The sequence below is a fragment of the Gymnoscopelus braueri genome (assembly GCF_963280865.1).
Source record: "Gymnoscopelus braueri genome assembly, chromosome: 21".
Lineage (NCBI taxonomy): Eukaryota > Metazoa > Chordata > Actinopteri > Myctophiformes > Myctophidae > Gymnoscopelus > Gymnoscopelus braueri.
In genome coordinates, this window is record NC_137623.1 from 1,663,213 (window position 1) to 1,686,728 (window position 23,516).

The following is a 23,516-nucleotide window of genomic DNA, read 5'->3' on the forward strand; positions in this document are numbered from 1 at the left end:
AAGAGGAGGGGGGGGGGGGGGTCGTCTGTCTACAGGGAAACTGGTACTAGCTCCTCTTTCGGCCTCCAGAAAGATGGAGCCAGTCACAGGTGTGTGCCAGTCACAGGTGTGTGTCAGTCACAGGTGTGTGACTGGCATGGGTCCTGCGACTTTGACGTCTGTCTTTGGTGCCGTTGTGCAAATCTTGCCAGTAAATCTCTGGAAGAAAAAAAAAAAAAAAAAGATCTCAGTGAAGCAAGGGTGAGGAATCTTGGGTTGTTGTCTTCCTTGTTGACTTCACCAGTCTCACAGAACTTGGTCCCAAGTTTGGAAATGGTACCAGGACTGACAGCAAATAATATTGTCACTCTGCAAAACAGAACACCAGCTTCACTTGCTCTATTGTCTTATCCTGAAGGGACAAACGTGGCATATTTCCATGGGGGCAGTGTTGCTGCTTGGAGCATCAACACCAACACAACAAAGTTGCAGAACCCATGTTCAGGTGCCAGTCACACACCTGCCACCTGGCAGGTCGCTCAAAACGAGAGCGAATACCAACATAAGCATATTGGGGAATTATGGCCAATTTTTTGGGGGCGCTACCCACACGTTTAGCTGTGTTGCTCATTCCACGAATGGCCGATTTTTTAATGGGCTGAAACCAACTACCAACACGACCAGATTGGTGTGTCTCTCAAGGTCACACATTCAAAAGTAGGGGTGGGACGATATATCGATATATCGATATATCGCGATACTTTCTCCCGCGATAAATAATCGATATACTGCCGAAAAATATCGATATTATTATTATTATTATTATTATTATATATTTTTTTGTGATACGTTGTTTTTTCCTACTCTGTATTTGTGTAATGATGATTTTGAACTGTTATTTATGATATTTTATGTGTTTATGAATTGATTACAAGGACTATCGTGATATGAGTGAGTGAGTGAGTTTTCATGCAATATATCGTGATATCGCAATATATCGATATTTTCAGATATCGTGATATATCGTTGGTGAAATTTCTTGCAATATATATCGAATATCGTGATATCGCAATATATCGAACATCGTCGAATATCGTGATATATATTGTTATCGTGGGCCTAATATCGTGATATATATCGTATCGTGAGGTACCCATATCGTCCCACCCCTATTCAAAAGCGTCTGCTGCATATTTGAACTGTTCGTGGGCAAGAACAGCCACAGCCACCACACAGTTTTGAACATTCCAATAAGCTCAGGAAGATACTGCAGGGCTTTGAGTTTAACATAATACACTGTATAATATTTAGCGTATATGTTTTCTCAGATTTTATTGGCCACACAGAATAAACACATAGGAAACGTGACGGCTTCCATGACTCAAAAAGGTCTGACTGTTTATAATAGGCTGTCCTGTGTCTAATAAGCTGTTGTAACCCACGTTGGTTACAACAATAAAAGACTGTGGGCCTGCATGTCTCTTGCACTAATCGCGTCCAACCCAGATTTGGCACTAACAAGGGGTTGAATTTGTTCAACCCCTTGTTTGCCCCCCCCCCCCCACCAACTGTTTACTCTACATATTTTGTTTTGTTTTTATGATGTTTTGCATAGTAATGTATATTTGTCTGTCATTACATGTATCTATGAATTGAGGACATTGGTTTTCTTTTCTTGGGTTTTGAACTAGTTTTCATGTGCTTTTTTTTTTTTTTTTTTAAAACTGCTAATAAAGTATTCAATCAATCAAAACCCAGGGTGGCCACGCCCCTGCATGGTCACTGCATTACTCGCTATAGCTACTCCATCAGTGGTGCCAGATTTTGCGAGAGAGATAAGCAACCAGGTCTATGAAAACAAGCCCAGAAGAAATGACTATACAGTATATAACAGGCCACATGAGCCACTTTAAACCTATATGCATCGGCTATTTGAAAATAGCTGATGCATATCTGAGCCCAGCTTGTAGATCTGCTATTTAAAAAAATCTTGAAAAGAAGTGAAACATTTTGAATATCTTTTTTGAAACATTTTAACAACACAGGTACCGGGGGTCCCTGGCACAAAATATGTTTTAGATGGGGGGACAAATGTGGACAAACTATACATATTAATTTGGGTGTCCTTGATTTTGAGAACCACTGGTTTAAACTAGGAAGCAAGGGTTTAAATTAGGAAGCAGGCCAAATAAGCATATGCTCTTCAAAAATGCCCGCAATAACGCCAAACCCCACAAGCCCAAAGCCGCGTATAATAAGCAGACATGGCAACACCGTGCTGAGCATCATTCTTGCGTGTGATCTGTCCTGTTGTAGCCTTACTACTGTTAACTGGTTTGTAATATTTACTGTAGCATAGAATGTGTTTCACTGCCACCATGCCTTGGTTGTATAAATGCACACTTGCCTGCATCTTTATATGCACTTATGTGTCCTTTTGGTGGGACAGCTGTTTATTTAAGGTGACACACACACACACACACACACACACACAACACACACACACACACACACACACACACACACACACACACTGGCACACCTTGACACGCCTGTAGCTACCACACTGTGTGCCTGTCAACATATTAATGTATTATTATCACTAATATTATATTTAGGATTATGAGAGGTAGAGACTAGAGAGAGAGAGAGTGAGTGAGTGAGTGAGTGAGTGAGTGAGTGTGTGTGAGTGAGTGTGTGTGTGTGTGTGTGTGTGTGTGTGTGTGTGTGTGTGTGTGTGTGTGTGTGTGTGTGTGTGTGTGTGTGTGTGTGTGAGTGAGTGAGTGAGTGAGTGAGTGAGTGAGTGAGTGAGTGAGTGAGTGAGTGAGTGAGTGAGTGAGTGAGTGTGTGTGTGTGTGTGTGTGTGTGTGTGTGTGTGTGTGTGTGTGTGTGTGTGTGTGTGTGCAGCGACGCAGCGTGACCGCTGACGTCATACTGGTATTTTCAGAGCATGGCTGTGAGTGCCAGTGAAGTAACTAGTACATTTACTCATTTACTCTGTGTTAGTAAAAGTATGGTAATCAAAATGTATAAATGGCATCGAAATATACTTAAAGTACCACAAGTAAAAGTACTCATAATGCATGTCCCGTTTCACAAAATATCATTTGTCTAAAATGTATAAAAAATCTTTCGAAAATAGCAGATCTACAAGCTCACGACGTCGGAAATTGGAAATACCCCAGTAAAGTACCAGTACTTGAGTACATGTACTTTACTTTCCGCCACTGCATTTTGACACAATGACGCGCTGGTGTTCACGTGTAGACGGTTTAGTATCTGTGATCTCTGGTCTCATGAGTACCTGGTATGAGATGACAATCTGCCTGCTGTGTTTGCAGTGGTGTAAAGTAACTAAGTACATGTACTCAGGTACTGTACTGGAGTATTTCCAATTATCTTTAGTTACTAGTTACTTTGCAGATTTTGATTATAATTATTACTAAACATACATGAACACACTTGAGCACTATACATAATACTTCGGCAATTAGACAATAGCCGATCTACAAGCTCACAACGTGGGACGCGTTGTGAGCTTGTAGATCTGCTATTTTCAAAAGATTATAACAACTTGAAATGGGACATTTCTCTCTCTCTCTCTCTCTCTCTCTCTCTCTCTCTCTCTCTCTCTCTCTCTCTCTCTCTCTCTCTCTCTCTCTCTCTCTCTAAAGGTCAAGTGAACTTCCCAACCTGCTATTGTGGCTGTCAGCTTCTTCAAAGTTAAAATGCTGCCACCTAGTGTTTAACTGATATATGAACAAAGTCATGGGTGCTTGCTTGTTATTAGTGTGGTTGCCCTAACAGGGCAACCAGACTATTGTTATCCTCCAGAGGCCCTAGCGGTTTAGTTTAGACCGTCTCTCCTCCCACAGTTTTTATCCCCCAATGTCGTGCCATATGTCAAAATGACCGTCTTGACCGGGAATCGTGCGCTTGTATTTTGCTAAGAGATTGGTTCCATAGTTTAATTGATATTGATTTATTAGTGCATTAAATTTCCCCATCCACTTTCATGGGAAAATGAAAAAACTCCCATTCAAGTATTTATTTCTCAGAAACCGTAAGGGCTAGAGTTTCAAGACTTGGAGGGGTGGTTCATGATTTAGTCCAAAATTATTTAAAAAATAATTACACCAGTCGGCCTCATGGTGGCGCTATAACAGCCCACTTTACGTTTTGGCCTATAACTCTTGAACCGTAGGTTGTAAAATAAAAATCTTTTTTACCCTAGATTCCTTGGGTCATGACGCATTTGTGTCAGGATAGATTTTCCGCCATTTTGAATTTTGTTCAAAACACACTTTTAGCTCCTCCTCCCACAAATTGTGTCCAAATTTCCTATGTCAAAAATCGGTACACATGATCTCTGGGCCCATGCGATAAACATATCCAAACGGCATTTTGATAGTCCTTACCGTTCGTCCGTAAATGGCTTCCAAAGTTAGTGGGAGGGAACCGTTTTACCAAAAATGCCAGAAATCACAAAGTATTTTTTTCTCGGAAACCGTAAGTGCTAGAGTTAAAAGACTTTGAAGGGAGGTTCATAATTTAGTCCGAAATTATTGAAAAAATAATTACACTAATCGGCCACATGGTGGTGCTATAACAGCGCCCTTTACGTTTTGGCCTATAACTCTTGAACCGTAGGTCGTAAAATCAAAATTTATTTTCCCCTAGATTCCTTGGGTCATTACGCAACTCCCCATATAGGCCACGCCCATTTGCGTCAGGATCGATTTTCCGCCATTTTGAATTTTCTTCAAAACACACTTTTAGCTCCTCCTCCCATATATTTTGTCCAAATTTCACAAAAATCGGTACACATGATCTCTGGACCCATGCGATAATCTGGACCGAAACAGAATTTTGATAGTCCATACCGTTCGTCCGTAAATGGCTTCCAAAGTTAGCGGGAGGGGCCCGTTTTACAAAAAAGCCCACAAATCCCGAACAAAACGTCCGGTCAATCCCAAATTTGAATCACATGTCAAGTGTGGTTTACTCAACAAATTCCCAAAATAATTTCAACTTTGATCCATAGGGGGCGCCACAAATGCTCAAAATGTAACCGTTTGATGCAAAAACCATATTTTGGGGGGATCAATCCTCTCAAAATGAAACGCAAGTGATCTCAGGAGTTACGTGACAATGTAATTGGCACAGCCTCCGACGGTATTCCTCCCAGCGTATTCCTCGAGTCCCGGCGGCAGCGACCCGCGACTAGCGTCGGTGCAACCACACTCTGCAATTGCCCTGAATTGCGACGCGTCTAGTTACAGTTCTTCTCCATTGTTAACACACAAAGTTTGATTGATTGATGTACTTTATTTAGTAAGACATGAGAACAACAGTACATGGAAGTACAAATTTAAAGCGAATTCAAGTGAATACTCACACTCCCTTCTCTGCATTAGACTCTGACTTTCCTTCTTTACACTCTGACGTCAACCTTATCGCCTTGTTGTCCCAACACTACACACAATGTTCAGTTGTTACACACACCTCTCACCTACAATCTCAAAGCATCAAACCTACAACAACACATATTCAAATCTATAAAGAGTCATGACCCACGGTGGATACATTACGTTGTCATCAGTGGCTCAGGGGTAGAGCAGAGAACATTGCCTGTGATGTGGACGAGGCCCTCTGGTCAGACAGGAACCGGAGGCGTGATGCCAAAATCATGTAGAGAAATACAACCTTTTTAGCCGCATATTTGTGTGCTGTTTTATGTTTGACTATTAAAAAAGTAGGCCTACACTGAGTCATTTTACAAAAGGAGAAATGGCTCGTTCTCCAGAGTCATTGTCATTCATATGGTGTGTTCCATTTCTATCATTGTGTTTTAAATGTGCTGTAAATGCTTGGTAGTGTGCAGCACATGCTTAGTTGTGTGTACTGTAATGAATGGTGTGTGTGGCTGTGTGTACCAAATGAAAACACAAGTTCCATGGTGTGAACAGTTAAGAGATTTGATGGCAAAGAGTCATCTTGCGAATGGAGTGTCAGGGTTTAGCATTTTGTGTGTGAGGTCTTCAGTTTTGTGTGTGCAGTTTTGACACGCACGCACGCACGCACGCACGCACACACGCACACACGCACACACACACGCTTACACAAATGTATAAAAAAAATCATTTGAAAATAGCAAATCTACAAGCTCACAATGCGATGCATTGTGAGCTTGTAGATCTGCTATTTTCAAATGGCTGAAATGTATACAGGGCTGAAGTGGTTAATATATGTTTTGTAATAATAAATGGGGGGGAGCCCCATATCATTGGGTTTCCTGTTTACCAGTGTTGCCATGTCTACTTATGATAAGCTCCTTTGGGATTGATTCTTAAGTGTAGTTGCTTGTTTTGGCTTGCTTCCTAATGTCTTTTAAACCAGTGGTGGTTACCACATTTTTCTCATGTCAAGGACCCCCAGATTAATATGTATTTGACCCCCACCTGAAAATATGTTGTGCCAGGGACCCCCATACAAGATTTTTGTTAAAATGTTTTTTTTTGGTAAATAAAAAAATCTCACTTTCCCCCCCAATATTCTTTGAAAATAGCAGATCTACAGGCTCACAACATGTTGCGATGTGACGCGTTGTTAGCTTGTAGATCTACTATTTTCAAATAGCTGATGTAAAGTGCTAAATCTTTGCCTATAGTTGCTTCTTTGGGGGGCTTGTTTTCATAGACCTGGCCGCTTGTTTCTCTTGTAAAACCTGGCAACACACTGATTACCTGCATTTACACCTGTAGCCTACCAGGGAGGAAGTGGACAGATATTGGATTTAGCAGCAGAAAAGGACAATGGAGCCGCCCGGAGAAGAGCCAAGAATAAGGTGAATAAAACAGTGGTCATCAATATGTCCGTACGTCCGTGGCAAGACTTGGCCTAGCCCTGGTTCAGAGCGTTAGTGAGTTCCCTCTAACGCCCTGGAAGACCCTGGGCTCTGCGCTTGTACAAGGAATTCCACTGCCCTGCGAGGGCTCCAACAGTAGTGAAAATAAACAAAACCATTTAGCTACTCACCGAAGCAAAGGCTGTTTAGTGTTGTTGAAAGTCTATTCTCGGAGCTGGGGAGCCTCTCAGCACCCCACCTTCTCTGTAGAATACACTTTTTGGCCAGAAAAGAAAAATATTTCACCGGAAGGAAAACAAGTTTTTGGTTGCTCCGCAGTGCCCTCTACAGATCTGGTCAATGGAATTTTTCTATCGACCAGATTCTTCCTTCCGGTGACTCACTAACGCTCTGAACCAGGGCTAGACTTGGCCTTGTCTGTGCCAAATGCTTGATTTTGTTTTTACACACAACATTATAATGCTCATATTTTCATCATAACACCCAATTACTGAATGTCAGTCTCCAGGTTTTCTTCAGAATATGTATGACACTGATTTACTATGACACTATATATATTGTATTAGCTAATGAGTTCCCCACTGAGCCATAGTCGGCTATTAGACCTCTGTCTAAAACAGGGTTATAACTGGTCTAACAGTGAAAGTTTTTAGACGTCTAGGCTTAGCCTAGACGTTGATTAGCTGTTTTTTAAGTGTCTATTTATAGACGTCTATATTATAGACGTCATTTCAACGGCTATAATATAGACGGTCTATAAATAGACGCTTAAAAAACAGCTAATCAACGTCTAGGCTAAGCCTAGACCGCTAAAAAACTTTCACTGTTAGACCAGTTATAACCCTGTTTTATAGCCTGGTAAACACCCCCTCCCTCCGGAAATCTCATGCATTGCATTGCATTTGGTTTCAGGAAGGAGGGTCTGGGATTGCTCACAGAGTAAAGCTGCCCGAACCGATGCGCATACGAACCAATCAGCGGCTGCTAGGGGCGGGATCATCCAATCACCTGCCTAGTAGCTTGAAAAAATGAAACTCCGTCTGTCATCGATTCTGCGCCCGAAGTCTCAGATGCAAGTACGCTGTGAAACAAAATGTGTGTCGCAAGCTTCTTCCATTTGACGGAGTGAGGTTACCTGTTTTAGCCCTTAGACGTATTTTAGACGTCTAATAGCCCCAAAAATGCTCAGTGTGCCACTGGTGCCGTGGATTATTTTCAAGGACTCTGAGAGTGTACAAATGGAACCAAATGGACCCGTAAGGGTCCATTTGGTTCCATTTGTACAGACTCAGAGTTACAGACCTGTAGTGGTCATTTAGGGCTAGCTCTTTATGTGTTTATCTATATTGTATGTCCATGGCAAAAATAGAGTTTTGTCAAAAATGTCCACCACAAGCCAGCATGGCGATGACCCCCTGGATTAAAAGCAAAGTGTCTGTATGTGATCCACTCATATAGCACTGATCTGATCTATAGCGAGTACCAAAAACATCCTGAAGGGGGCGTCAACAAGTGTCATTTGGTAGCGGCGGACATCTTGGTGGGGGATAAACAGGTTGACTTAACATCGACCCCCACCAGTATGGCTGCAGCTATATGTGCAAATTATATATAATATATGTGCGCAGCATTATTTAGTTAATGTTTTGATAATAAATCAGTAAAATCAGACAAAAATAAGAATCATTTCTAACCTAACCCTAACCTAACCCTAACCCTAAAACCGAAATAAAGTAACCAAAAACCAAAAAGAAACTCCCAATTGTCAAGCTCACCCGCCGCCTATGCTCAGTGTGAAAGAACTTGACCCAATGTCACAGGTTCTTAGTGGAGGAACTTAAGGTCACACAGACAGACAGACAGACAGACAGACAGACAGACAATGGAAAAGTATTGTGTGGTGTGTTGTCAGTGTGTATTGTAGTGTGTTGTCAGTGTGTAGTGTCCAGTGGTGGAAAGTAACTAAGTACATTTACTTAAGTACTGTACTTAAGTACAATTTTGAGGTATTTGTACTTTAGTTGAGTATTTCCAATTTCCAATACTTTTACTTCTACTCCACTATCTCAGAGACAAATATTGTACTTTTACTCCACTACAATTATTTGAAAACTTTAGTTACTAGTTACTTTTCAGATATCAATTATTATATTATAAAACATACATTAACCACTTTAGCAATATTTTATACCTAGGCTATTTGAAAATAGCCGATCTACAAGCTCACAACGCGTCGCGATGCGACGCGTTGTGAGCTTGTAGATCTGCTATTTTCAAACATTTTTGTACTTTTACTTTTGGTACTTTAAGTGCATTTTGATGCCAATACTTTTGTACTTTTACTCAAGTACATTTTGAATTCTGGACTTTTACTTGTAACAGAGTATTTTTATATTGCAGTATTGGTACTTTTACTTAAGTAAAGAATTTGAGTACTTTTTCCACCACTGGTAGTGTGTATTGTGTTTTGTCAGTGTGTAGTGTGTATTGTGTGTTGTCAGTATGGAATGTGCGCATGATGACAATTTAACTAATCACCTGCCTCGTGGTGCCTCGCCTTGGGCAAGGGGTGGAAAAAATACTCATTTTTTTTTACTTAAATAAAAGTATCAACACTGCAATGCAGAAATACTCTGTCACAAGTGACAGTCCGGTATTCAAGGTGTATAGGCCTACTTGAGTAAAATGATTGGCATTAAAATATACTTAAAGGACCAAAAGTAAAAGTACTCAATATGCAGAATATCCTGTTTCACAAAGTTTTCAAATGTATGAAATGCATTAAAAATATCTTGAAAATAGCAGATCTACAAGCTCACAATGCGACGCACTGTGAGCTTCTAGATCTACTATTTTCAAATGGCCAAAATGTATATAGGTCTTAAGTGGTTTTGTAAATCCAAAATCTACAAAGTAACTAGTAACTAAAGTTGTCAAATAATTGTAGTGGATATTTTTCCTCTGAGATGGTGGCCTACTGGAGTAGAAGTAAAAGTACTGAAAACTGTAAATACTCCGGGTAAAGTAAAAGTACCTCAAAATTGTACTTAAGTACAGTACTTGCGTAAATGTACTTAGTTACTTCACACCACTGGCCTCAGGCCCTGATCAGAGCATAATGACGCACTGAGACAGCGCCACCACTGAGCTCTGTGCTGAACACACACACACTCTTCATTCTGTACTTACAGATCCACTGGATCCACTGGATTCTCTCTGCCCTTGAACCTGAGTCCATGCGAGGTAAGAAAAGACAGGTTTTTAACGTAGTTTATTATATAATTCTAGCCTATACTGCAAATAACCTGGAATGAATTCAATGAGTGAGTGAGTGAGTGAGAGACCTAGGGACAGAGTGAGTGAGTGAGTGAGTGAGAGACCTAGGGACAGAGTGAGAGAGTGAGTGGCAATTAACATGTAGCCAGTGGTGGAAAAAGTATACTCAAATGTTTTACTTAAGTAAAAGCATCAATACTGTATATACTCTGTTACAAGCAAAAGTCCCCGAATTCAAAATGTACCTGAGTAAAAGTATACTATTGTTGGCATCAGAATGTACTTAAAGTAGAAAGTCCTCATTATGCTGAATGTCCCATTTCAAGTGGTCAAATGTATACAAATATTTTTTGAAATAGCAGATCTACAAGCTCACAATGCGTCGCACTGCGACGCATTGTGAGCTTGTAGATCTGCTATTTTCAAATGGCCGAAATGTATATAGGGCTGAAGTGGTTAATGTATGTTTTGTGATAATAATCTACAAAGTAACTATAGCAACTAAAGTTTTCAAATGATTGTAGAGGAGTAAAAGTATAATGTTTGCCTCTGAGATGTTAGTGGAGTAGAAGTAAAAGTACTGAAAATTGGAAATGCTCAAGTAAAGTACAAATACCTAATTTTTTTTACTTAAGTACAATACTCGAGTACTTGTACTTAGTTACTTTACACCACTGCATGTAGCCATGCAGTAATTACATTATTTTCACATTTTGTCCTCAAATATCTGACTTCATTGGTTAAATGATATTAGAGATATTGTTAATATTTGGTATCAATTATTTAGAAATGGGAGACACCGTGCCTGGACATGCACGACTATATTAGTAGGCCTTCCTGGCATTGTATTAAACTTATAGTGTTTTTGTCTTTCTGGTGACTATAATCTATTATCCTGTTATTCCTATAATTGGACCATTCAGGTCATGTGATATTATGGTGCCTTTTATACAATAGCACATTATGTATGTTCTCTCCAGTGGTGGAAAAGGGTACTGCATTTCTCTACTTAAGAAAAAGTAACAATTCTGCAATGTAGAAAAACACTGTTACAAGTAAAAGTAAAAAAAGTAAATCTAAATTTACTTGAGTAAAAGTACAAAAGTATTGGCATCAATCACAATAGACTTAAAAGTACCAAAAGTAAAATTACTCATTTTGCAGAATGTCCTGTTTCACAAGGTAATCATAGCCTATAAAATGTATTAAAATCTTTTGAAAATAGCAGATCTACAAGCTCACAACACGTCGCATCGCGACGCGTTGTGAGCTTGTAGATCTGCTATTTTCAAATAGCCAGAGTGTAAATAGGGCTGAAGTTGTTAATGTATATGTTTTTTAATAATAATTCAAATCTACAAAGTAACTAAAGTTTTTAGACAATTGTAGTGGAGCAAAAAGTACAATATTTGCCTCTGAGATGTAGTGGAGTAGAAGTAAAAGTATTGAAAATTGGAAATACTCCAGTACAGTAAAAAAAAAAAAAAAAAAAAAATCTTAAGTAGGCCTACAGTACTTGAGTACATGTACTTAGTTACTTTCCACCACCGCCTATATAGTCCAAGGGGCCCAGAGCTGTACATGAAACCAGAACAACCAGTAGGACAACAAGACATAATGTACAGAGTTATGAGACGTCTCTATAGGATGGGCTTTACACATTCTTCACTTTGTTTTGTAATCAAAACAAGGCAAAGTTCTTATTCAGTGGTGGAAAGTAACTAAGTACATTTACTCAGGCGCTGTACTTTGCCGGGGTATTTTCCAATTTTCAGTACTTTTACTTCTACTCCACTACATCTCAGAGGCAATCATACTCTTACTCCACTACAATTATTTGAAAACTTTAGTTATACTGTAGTTACTTTGTAGATTTAGATAATTATTACAAAACACACATTAACCACTTCAGCCCTATACATTTAGGCCATTTGAAAATAGCAGATCTACAATCTCACAATGTGTCGCATTGTGAGCTTGTAGATCAGCTATTTTCAAAGGATTTTGTATACATTTCATACATTTGAAAACTTGAGAAATGGGGACATTCTGCATAGTGATTACTTTCTACTTCTGGTACTTTACGTACATGTTGATACCTTTATTTCTACATTGCAGTATTGATGCTTTTACTTGAGTAAAAAATGTGAGTACTTTTTCCACGCCTGGCTCCTATTTATAGCCTACATGCTGCATAGTTTCATGTGTGTGTGTGACGTGTACAATATGTCTACAGTCATTATCTATAGAGGCTGTCAGGTGTTTTTAATGGTTAATGGCAGGTGATTCTGGTCGTTACATGTAAAGCAGAGGTCTTCAACGTTTTACAGGTCAAGGACCCCTTAGCTGAGAGAGAGATGAAGCAGGGACCCCTTAGCTGAGAGACAGATAAAGCAGGGACCCCTTAGCTGAGAGAGAGATGAAGCAGGGACCCCTTAGCTGAGAGAGAGATGAAGCAGGGACCCCCTAGCTGAGAGAGAGAGATGAAGCAGGGACCCCCTAGCTGAGAGAGAGAGATGAAGCAGGGACCCCCTAGCTGAGAGAGACAGATAAAGCAGGGACCCCTTAGCTGAGAGAGAGAGATGAAGCAGGGACCCCCTAGCTGAGAGACAGATAAAGCAGGGACCCCCTAGCTGAGAGACAGATAAAGCAGGGACCCCTTAGCTGAGAGACAGATAAAGCAGGGACCCCCTAGCTGAGAGACAGATAAAGCAGGGACCCCCACTACACATTGGATTCATATTAAATGCATTGTGTCTTCAGACATTTAAACACTTAAACCCTCAATACTTTGTAAACTTGGCCTTTGGCTCTGTACTTGGTCTGCTCTTTTTTCCCTGTGCACCAAACCTCTTTGCCGATAGTAGCAGATCTACAAGCTCACAACGCATCTGCGACGCGTTGTGAGCTTGTACTGTAGAGCTGCTATTTTCGGCTAATGTCCCCACCCCCAGAATTGAGATGTGAGGATTCGAGTGGTTAATGTACAAATAAATAAACTAAGTCCCTATCTCACACAAAGATTTGGCGGCCCACCTTACAGTATCTCTGTGGACCCCCTAGGGGTCCCGGACCCCGTGTTGAAGACCCCTGATTTACACCATATGAAGGGTTTCACGATGAGATAATACAGTATTTTTTCAACGATGACACAAAACTATTCAAAGTTCAAGAGTTTCAATGAGGGTTTATTTGTCACTCAATCATACAGGTAGTGATAATATAGGCATGCAGTAAGCCTCATGAAAATAAATATAACATAGAGTTGGCTATAATACAGGAAAGAGAGACAGCTGTGGGTGTGGCCTACTCTTTAGCAGCAATGAGGAGTACATAATTAAGCAATATTACACGAGAGGGTGTGCTTTACCGTCATTATTGTCACGCCTGTGATGCGGTCCAGGAACGAGGCGCAGCCGAGTTCCTGGACCGCATCACAGAAGTGACAATAATGTAAGGTAAAGCACACCCTCGAGTGTAATATTGCGATTATACAACAGTTACCAACAAAACACATCCAAATGTATTCATATTGTGGGGCAATTCATAATTTTAAAAAATCGCTTATCCGTTTCCCTGTAAAGAGAAGAGTTTATTTGACTGAGACAAAATAGTCCCTGTAACAGCGCAGCACTCTGTCTCTCTGACTCTCGTCTCATCAACACAGCTGATTCCAGTAGGCTATATGCTCCGTCGTACGATCGTGTTACGTGGCCAAAATAACTGATCTACAAGCTCACAACGCGTCAAGATGGCGATGCCTTGTGAACTTGTAGATCGGCTATTTTTGCCGTGCGATACCTTCGTACGATAATGTATAACATACACTGGACTGTTAACGAAATGGGAGTAATTTTACTTTAACACAGGAGGATATTTATACAGTATGGATGTTACCATTGAAATAAAGCACACTTTTTTCCAGTTATTCCTTTTATTATAGGATTTTAGGCGATTTAGTGTGCTCTCTTCTAACCATTGATCAACAGTAAGTCCACCAAATAAGTCAAAATTAACAACATAGTCCATCTTGCGTAGCTGTTTGTTCTCCGCCCGGTGGCGGCGGTGGGTACTGTCTGTTTGTTTTCCTACCGTGGGACAGTCACAGCGTGACTTCACAGCACAGCTGTGTCATATATGGTCTAATCAGGTGCGGACTGCAGTGCGGAGTGATTTATTTAATGTGATTAGGCCCGTGATATGATGCTGGTTTGAATCACGGCTAGAAAGCTATTTCAACCAATCAGATTGCTTGGTCGGAACTACCTGTTGTATAATATGGGAGAGTGACTCTGCTGTTCTGGCCCCACAGTGGTGGAATGAACTCCCCACTGATGTCAGGACAGCAGAGACACTGATGTCAGGACAGCAGAGTCACTGATGTCAGGACAGCAGAGACACTGATGTCAGGACAGCAGAGACACTGATGTCAGGACAGCAGAGACACTGATGTCAGGACAGCAGCGACACTGATGTCAGGACAGCAGAGTCACTGATGTCAGGATAGCAGAGACACTGATGTCAGGACAGCAGAGTCACTGATGTCAGGACAGCAGAGACACTGATGTCAGGACAGCAGAGTCACTGATGTCAGGATAGCAGAGACACTGATGTCAGGACAGCAGAGACACTGATGTCAGGACAGCAGAGTCACTGATGTCAGGACAGCAGAGTCACTGATGTCAGGACAGCAGAGTCACTGATGTCAGGATAGCAGAGACACTGATGTCAGGACAGCAGAGACACTGATGTCAGGACAGCAGAGTCACTGATGTCAGGACAGCAGAGACACTGATGTCAGGACAGCAGAGTCACTGATGTCAGGATAGCAGAGACACTGATGTCAGGACAGCAGAGACACTGATGTCAGGACAGCAGAGTCACTGATGTCAGGACAGCAGAGTCACTGATGTCAGGACAGCAGAGTCACTGATGTCAGGACAGCAGAGTCACTGATGTCAGGACAGCAGAGTCACTGCCCATTTTTCACCGCAGGCTGAAAACCCACCTCATCAGGAAACACTACCCTGACCCTTCCTCTTCCCCTTGCCTACTTGTTGTTAACTAGTTGTACGAACTCTTGTTTTATTGGATCTTGTTTATTTGATAGACTTATTTGTTTTAGCTCTTGCTCATTTGATTTTCCTATTTGTCTCATCTGTTTAAGAAAGTAGGTAGCTGATATATTGCACTTTTACCTTATAGCACTAGGTATACTCTTAGTTGCTTGTTTTAGAAGAGAATGCACTTCAGACTTCTGGTGATTAGTAGTTTTGTTCCCTACCTATGTTGAATGCACTTATTGTAAGTCTCTTTGGATAAAAGGGTCTGCTAAACGACTGTAATGTAATGTAATGTAATGTAATGTCATGTAATGTAATTAGAGAATCATTTAGTAGGCTTTAGTAGGCTATCTGGCTGTACATAATATGTATCTTTATGATATAGACTTAAATTTAGTGCAAGTATACTGTGTGTGCAAAACTACAATAAGGGATATTCCTTGAAAGTTGTTTTTGTCCTTAAAAATAGAAACTAACTACAGTGATTTAAGGCCTAATATAGATGATTAATCAATTTGTATGGTATGATAAATGAATGTCCATGTTTCCTTTTGAGAGACTATCCTATGGTTTAATGCTCCATTAATTTATGTTTTTGTATTTTGTTGATGTCTTGAATATGTGGAAAATAAAATGATTTAATTTAATGTAATCTAAACTGCATTGTGATCCTCTCTCTCTCTGTGAAGGAATGCCATCTCCTGTCTGCCTCCTGCTGCTGGTGCTCCCCCTGGTGGCGGCTCAGAGCTATCACTGGGGACCATGTCCTGACCCCATGATTCAGCCTAACTTCAACATTCAGCCGGTAACAGACAGACAGACAGACAGACAGACAGACAGACAGACAGACAGACAGACAGAGGGAAGCCGTCAGAACCTTCCCTAAAACAGTGGTTCTCAACCGGTGGGTCCCCACATGATTTGGTGGGGGGGGGAGGGGGGGTCCCCAGATGTCAGTGAAGTGACAATTTAAGGACTTTTAAGACCTTTTGCATACCTAAAAAAAGTACAGGGAGAAAAAACAACAACTATACACTAAAAACGGGTAAAACATTGGCCAAATTGTCAAATAATATAAGAAAGACAAACATGAAAATAGCAGATCTACAAGCTCACAACGCCGTTGTGAGCTTGTAGATCTGCTATTTATCTGCAAAACCGAGTCACACAAAACTTTTTGCCTGAACTTCTACAGTTCCAAGTGCTTATCAGGGTGGGGGGTCCCCAGTTCAAATATGATTATTTTGGGGGGTCGCGGCCTGAAAAGGTTGAGAACCCCTGCCCTAAAACACCCTGGACAACGCTCCACACGTTCCCAGACTCTTCTCCCTTCTGGCTCCCAAACTATGGAAAGAACTCCCCATTGCAGTCAGAACTGCAGACTCACTCCCAATATTCCGCCGTAATCTGAAGACTCACCTCTTCAGACTCCATCTCAGCCCGTAGCACTGGTCCTAGCCTCGACGGCCTTGCAGGATTATGCAACGGCTAAATGTAACTTAGATTAACATTAGCATGTTATGCAGACAGATGCCAGGTCATTGTTGACCTGGCATCCTATAGTGTGTGTATAGTTTCAATGTACAGATTGTTTTATTTCATTATATTCTAGCCCAGGGGTCTAGTTTTCAGGCCAAGGACCCCCTAGCTGAGAGAGAGATGAACCAAGGACCCCCTAGCTGAGAGAGAGATGAAGCAGGGACCCCCTAGCTGAGAGAGAGATGAAGCAGGGACCCCCTAGCTGAGAGAGATGAACCAGGGACCCCCTAGCTGAGAGAGAGATGAAGCAGGGACCCCCTAGCTGAGAGAGAGATGAAGCAGGGACCCCTTAGCTGAGAGAGAGATGAACCAGGGACCCCTTAGCTGAGAGAGAGATGAAGCAGGGACCCCCTAGCTGAGAGAGAGATGAAGCAGGGACCCCCTAGCTGAGAGAGAGATGAACCAGGGACCCCCTAGCTGAGAGAAAGATGAAGCAGGGACCCCCTAGCTGAGAGAGAGATGAACCAGGGACCCCCTAGCTGAGAGAGAGATGAGGCAGGGACCCCCACTACATATCGTATAGATGAGAGATGAAGCAGGGAGGGACCCCCTCTATATTTTATAAAATTGTGTTTTAGATTAAACCTTTTTTGTTCACTTGGTCTGCTCTTTTTCCCCCTCTACACCTATACCTCTTTGCCAAAAATAGCCGATCTACAAGCTCACAACGCCTCGCAGCGCGAGGCGTTGTGAGCTTGTAGATCGGCTATTTTTGGCTAAAGTTCTAAAAAGGATGCTAGGGTTTAAGTGGTTAAGGTAAAAAAAACAAAAACAATATGACTCAAAGATTTGGCGGACCCCCTGTAGTAACTCTGAGGACCCCCTAGGGGTCCCGGACCCCCTGTTGAAGACCCCTGTTCTAGCCTACTGTTAGACTGATGATAGGTTCTTGGTTTACCTACAGTATGATCCTAGATGACTATTTCTATGCATGTGATGTATTACCTTGTGTTCTCCTTGCTTACCGTAAATCTCTCTGGATTAAGAGCGTCTGCTAAAGGCCTACATTGTAAATTGTGAATGGTAACCTGGCCTTTGTAACCAACAGTACCTGGGGAGATGGTATGAGATTGAGAAGCTTCCTGCCAGCTTCGAGAGAGGGAAGTGCATCGAGGCCAACTATGACATAAGAGCCGACGGAACCATCAGGGTTCTCAACTCCCAGTTCTAGTACGTATGCAGAATGAATGAATGAAATGAATGAACGGATGAAACCACATATTACATTTAATTAACTATTAAATTAAATCTCTCTCTCTCTCTCTCTCTCTCTCTCTCTCTCTCTCTCTCTCTCTCAGTAAGGACAAGTGGAGGGTAGTGGAAGGGTCAGCAACCATCGCAGACCCCAGAGAACAGGCCAAGATTGGAGTCAGCTTCTCCTACTGTGAGCCTTTTCTCTTTGCATTATTATAATGACACTTCACCACCAACATTACTACTACTACTAATTACTATTACTAGCTACTACTACTACTACTACTACTACTACTACTACTACTACTACTACTACTACTACTACTACTACTACTACTACTACTACAGGGCTGCCAACTTTCAGAAATTTGTAAGAGTGAGACTTTAACTGTCATAATGCGTTCGGCCGCCGGCCGAAGGCCGGCGGCGAAAAAAAATTTGGGGGCCCAAAATTTTAAAAGGGCCCTTTTTAACGCTGATTTAAAGGAATTTAACATTAAGACTGATGTCTTCACCCCCATGCCAGCTGCTCTCCCTGTCGGCCCCCTCATGCTTATATAGTGTTAATAATTGCATTTATTAATTAATTCTGATGAAAAACACGACTACATTATGCTATTGTTAGTCACATTTATTCAACATTGGGTTTGGACACAGGTTTCACTTAGAGCAAAGGTATTATAATATGTTACTCTCTACCTCCCCCTACAGGCTGGTATTATAATATGTGACTCTCTACCTCCCCCTACAGGCTGGTATTATAATATGTTACTCTCTACCTCCCCCTACAGGCTGGTATTATAATATGTTACTCTCTACCTCCCCCTACAGGCTGGTATTATACTATGTTACTCTCTACCTCCCCTACAGGCTGGTATTATAATATGTTACTCTCTACCTCCCCCTACAGGCTGGTATTATAATATGTTACTCTCTACCTCCCCCTACAAGCTGGTATTATAATATGTGACTCTCTACCTCCCCCTACAGGCTGGTATTATAATATGTTACTCTCTACCTCCCCCTACAGGCTGGTATTATAATATGTTACTCTCTACCTCCCCCTACAGGCTGGTATTATACTATGTTACTCTCTACCTCCCCCTACAGGCTGGTATTATAATATGTTACTCTCTACCTCCCCCTACAGGCTGGTATTATAATATGTTACTCTCTACCTCCCCCTACAGGCTGGTATAATAATATGTTACTCTCTAACTCCCCTACAGGCTGGTATTATAATATGTTACTCTCTACCTCCCCCTACAGGCTGGTATTATAATATGTGACTCTCTACCTCCCCCTACAGGCTGGTATTATAATATGTTACTCTCTACCTCCCCCTACAGGCTGGTATTATAATATGTTACTCTCTACCTCCCCCTACAGGCTGGTATTATACTATGTTACTCTCTACCTCCCCCTACAGGCTGGTATTATAATATGTTACTCTCTACCTCCCCCTACAGGCTGGTATTATAATATGTTACTCTCTACCTCCCCCTACAGGCTGGTATTATAATGTTACTCTCTACCTCCCCCTACAGGCTGGTATTATAATTTGACTCTCTACCTCCCCTTACAGGCTGGTATTATAATATGTTACTCTCTACCTCCCCCTACAGGCTGGTATTATACTATGTTACTCTCTACCTCCCCCTACAGGCTGGTATTATAATATGTCACTCTCTACCTCCCCCTACAGGCTGGTATTATAATATGTTACTCTCTACCTCCCCCTACAGGCTGGTATTATAATGTTACTCTCTACCTCCCCCTACAGGCTGGTATTATAATTTTACTCTCTACCTCCCCTTACAGGCTGGTATTATAATATGTTACTCTCTACCTCCCCCTATAGGCTGGTATTATAATGTGATTCTCTACCTCCCCCTACAGGCTGGTAGGGCCTGTAATAAAGGCCAATCAAAAAGAAGGCCATCAAATAAAACGATGATTTTTAAGTCCACGGAAATAATGAATTTAACTTGAAGGTTAAGGATGATTTAATTTTAATATAGTACAAGAATAGTGTAACTACTGTATCTGTAAAATATAACCCATTTATTTCATAAAATTATGTATTGGGTTATAGCCTATTTGTCTCAATATTTGTCACATTCAGCCCTGGACTTCACTGACTGTAGGGGTCACATTAATCACATTAGAATCACAGATTAGAGATTTTATGTATTTTCCCCTATTTTCTGTATTTTTCACTATTTAAAATATAGTATTTCTTAATTTTTTATAATTATAGCTCGTAGATTGGCTTTTTTCACCATTTGAAATTGTTTTAAAATAAAAGGTCAACAGTTTTCCCAACCGACAGAGAGTCAGAGACAATATTTTGCCTATATATGGTTCTGTATTAGTGTATGAGTCAGTTTTAGCAGATTTCATTCTAATTGGCTACTGTAGACTGCCTATCAATTTCATGGGCCTGGGTAGGGCCACCTGGCCTGGCGGATATCTTCCCTGTTGCGCAGCAGCACGTCAGCAAGTGAAGGAAATGAATAAATACAAATAAACATAATATTTTGATGGATAAATGCAAATGATTAAATCATATATATATCTTCGCTGTCAGGCCGAAACCTTGTATTTCCATATTTCAACTTTATGTTTTTTCATAAATGAATGCCTTACTTCAGCGGTTCTCAAACTGGGGTCCGGGGACCCCCAGGGGTCCTTGAGGAGTTACATGACTTTAACTATGAGAGTGTTCCATTTGTACACTCTCAGAGTTAGGATTTCTTAGTATAGATTGGGGTCCCAGAGATAGCAAAGAGGTATCAAATGGGGGTCCGTGGCCTAATGCTTATTAAACTGGGGGTCCATGAAATTAAAAAGTATGAGAACCACTGCCCTACTTCATCATACAAGAGTGTCACACTATAAGAGTAAAAATAGCCGATCTACAAACTACCAACATGCCGAGATATGATGTGTTGTGAGCTTGTAGATCAGCTATTTTCACAAATTACAATTTCCTATAGTATTGTTTGTTGATTACTTTTCATGCAGTAATGCTATTTTATATTTCATTTCTTCCTTCTTTTTTTTTTATTAAAAAGGTCTTTAAAAAATGGTCACTTTACTGTCATCTGGGGACCCCCCCCAAACAAAAAAATTACGTGGGGACCCCCCTGGGCCTTGTGGGTCCCTGGTCCCGACACACAGGTTGAGAACCAGTGATTTGACTAACACTGCTAGTCACAGTTTGTTGTTAAAACCACCAGCAACATGTATGCTGCTCACCAGCAGCCTGTGTAACGTTTAAGTCTCATGTAGTCAGACCCACCATTTCATCAAAATAAAATGATTTGTAAAGATAATGTGTTTGTAAAAAGGAGGTGGTTAAGTTATCTACCGTTTGACCCGCTTCAGAATCAGTCACGGCATATTGAGGCGCTGACACAGACGCGTCGGTCGGCGTTTCACGTTGTATACTTTTTTAATTTCTCCACCAAAGTGTTGTGCTTCCTTAAATCCTTCTCCTTGGCTAGAGAGACGCAATGACCCGCCTTAAGCTGCCTCTGATTGGTTTGTATTAGTGACAGACGAGCGTCATGTGAACCGTGGCTGCAGTCCATCGCGCAGCGCACCAACCACAAATCTGGAAAAGTCGTCCTAAAACACCCTCGCCCCCGGTCTAATGCGGCGGCCACGGTCCGCGAAAAAAGGGTGGCAGTGTGTTTTAGGACGAGGCTTCCGTTTTCCACCCGATTGCTCTTTTTTTTTTTTTTTTGCTGTGAGAGGGGGGAAAAAGCGTGAGAAATGGCAAGTGTGGCGTGAGGCGTGAGAAGAGGTTAAATTGCGTGACTCTCACTCTCAAAGAGTGAGAGTTGGCAGCTCTGTAGACTACTACTACTACTACTACACGTAAAAAAAAAAAGTGAAATATTACATTTGTATACTCTGCATTTTTTACAAATTAAGTCTTCAGGTCGCTGCTCAGCCTTCAAATCCAGCCCTACATATATCGCGCAGATCAGAGCAATGGTTAAACACTGCTGTAGGTTAAACACTGCTGTAGTTTCCCAGACGTGAGCAATTTAGTTTTTTTAGTTTTTGGCAGACCCCTGAACAGTGTTTGTGCCAAGCTTGGTGCGTATTGGAGCAACGGGGTGCCTGTGGCACCCAGGAGCCACGGGTACGTTTGTGACATCCACCGTCCACCGCCAACCCTCCCTCTGGGCAATGCTAGGAGCAAAACAAATCAGATATCATAATACTAAAACGTGCTTTTGACATCCTAAGGGCGCGCTCCCACCAAAACATGGTCGTCTGCTGTTAAACGCAGGTTGTGTCAACGCGGCCACAGCTTTTTGCAGCCAGGGGATTCTAAAAAACGGGAGTGACGCACCTGTCACTCACTTTCAGGACCCTCCCCGTAGCCCCGCTCCGCCTTCTGCCTTAACACCATGGTGCTTCCTGAGTCTTGGGACGGTCCGCCTTTGATTCACCCGATTGGACAGAGGAGGAAAAGCAGCTCCTCCAGCAGCTTTCTGCTTCAAATGGACAAGTCGTGTAGAGCGTATAAACGCACGGTCTGCGCGACATGCGGAAAAATCCGCTCTTGTGTGAATCCATGCATTTACATTGACAAAGCATTGGCAGATTCCGCCCCAGAGGTAAAATAAAAGTGCGGTGGGAGCGCACCCTAAAAGGATAGACTGTAATGGACCCATTGCTCATTGTAACTTGTGTTGTTGTATAGCAGCGTTAGCTTAGTGTTGAAGAATGTATGTAAAATGGACACTGATGAGCAACATTTAGACTCATGACACAGTTGAGTCAGAGAGACTATGATATCATCAGGTCATATGAGAGAGAAACCTTGTATGACCTCAGGTCTGTCTCTATCTGTGACTCATGACCAGTGTTTGTGTCTGTCTGTCTGTCTGTCTGTCTGTCTGTCTGTCTGTCTGTCTGTCTGTCTGTCTGTCTGTCTGTCTGTCCTTCCTGCCTCATATCTGTCTCTCTCACGCTCTGTCTGTCTCAAGTCAAGTCAAATCAAATGTTATTTTTACCCCAATATCACAAAGCATATCCCATAGGGCTGTGAATGAAAACAAGCAGTCAATTTAAAAAAGAACTGCAATGTATATACATGCGTACAAATCACACACGATTTAAAGGGCAAGAACACTTTGGTAGAGGTTTGGGTTGTGTAGTTACCTTGTAACTCCAAAGGTGGACATGAAATCAAAGATAATTGCTCCATTGATTAGAAATTGATCATTCAAAATATGCTCCTCGTTGTACAGTAATACAGATCTCAAAGTCACTCTTTTAGCACATAAACAAACGCAATCAAAAGTTGATTCAGACAATATAGAACATCACCAAACCCTGTACTGTTTTTTTTAAATAAAAATGTCACCTTCCTGCTGATTTTACTATTTGAAGATCCGGATCCGTGGATCCAGTCCGGGTTTTCTTCTTAATGAAAATGGCAAAATAAACAGTAGTGGGTTTGGTGATGTTCTATATTGTCTGAATCAGCTTTGTTTGCGTTCTTTAATGTGCTAAAAGAGTGACTTTGAGATCTGTTTCACCGTACAATGTAAGTCAATAAGGAGCATATTTTG

General features: G+C 41.4%; 1 protein-coding gene across 1 annotated transcript in view; it reads left to right on the forward strand.

Moving 5' to 3' along the window:
• The first annotated feature begins 9,996 nt into the window (after positions 1-9,996).
• Positions 9,997-23,516, forward strand: part of apodb (apolipoprotein Db) — a 16,349-nt gene continuing 2,829 nt past the window's right edge. The window contains exons 1-4 of the mRNA XM_080418008.1: positions 9,997-10,090; positions 15,876-15,991; positions 17,774-17,895; positions 18,024-18,109. Of these exons, the coding sequence (XP_080274134.1) occupies positions 10,084-10,090; positions 15,876-15,991; positions 17,774-17,895; positions 18,024-18,109 (331 nt within the window). The 5' untranslated portion in view covers positions 9,997-10,083. The remainder of the gene's footprint in view (positions 10,091-15,875; positions 15,992-17,773; positions 17,896-18,023; positions 18,110-23,516) is intronic.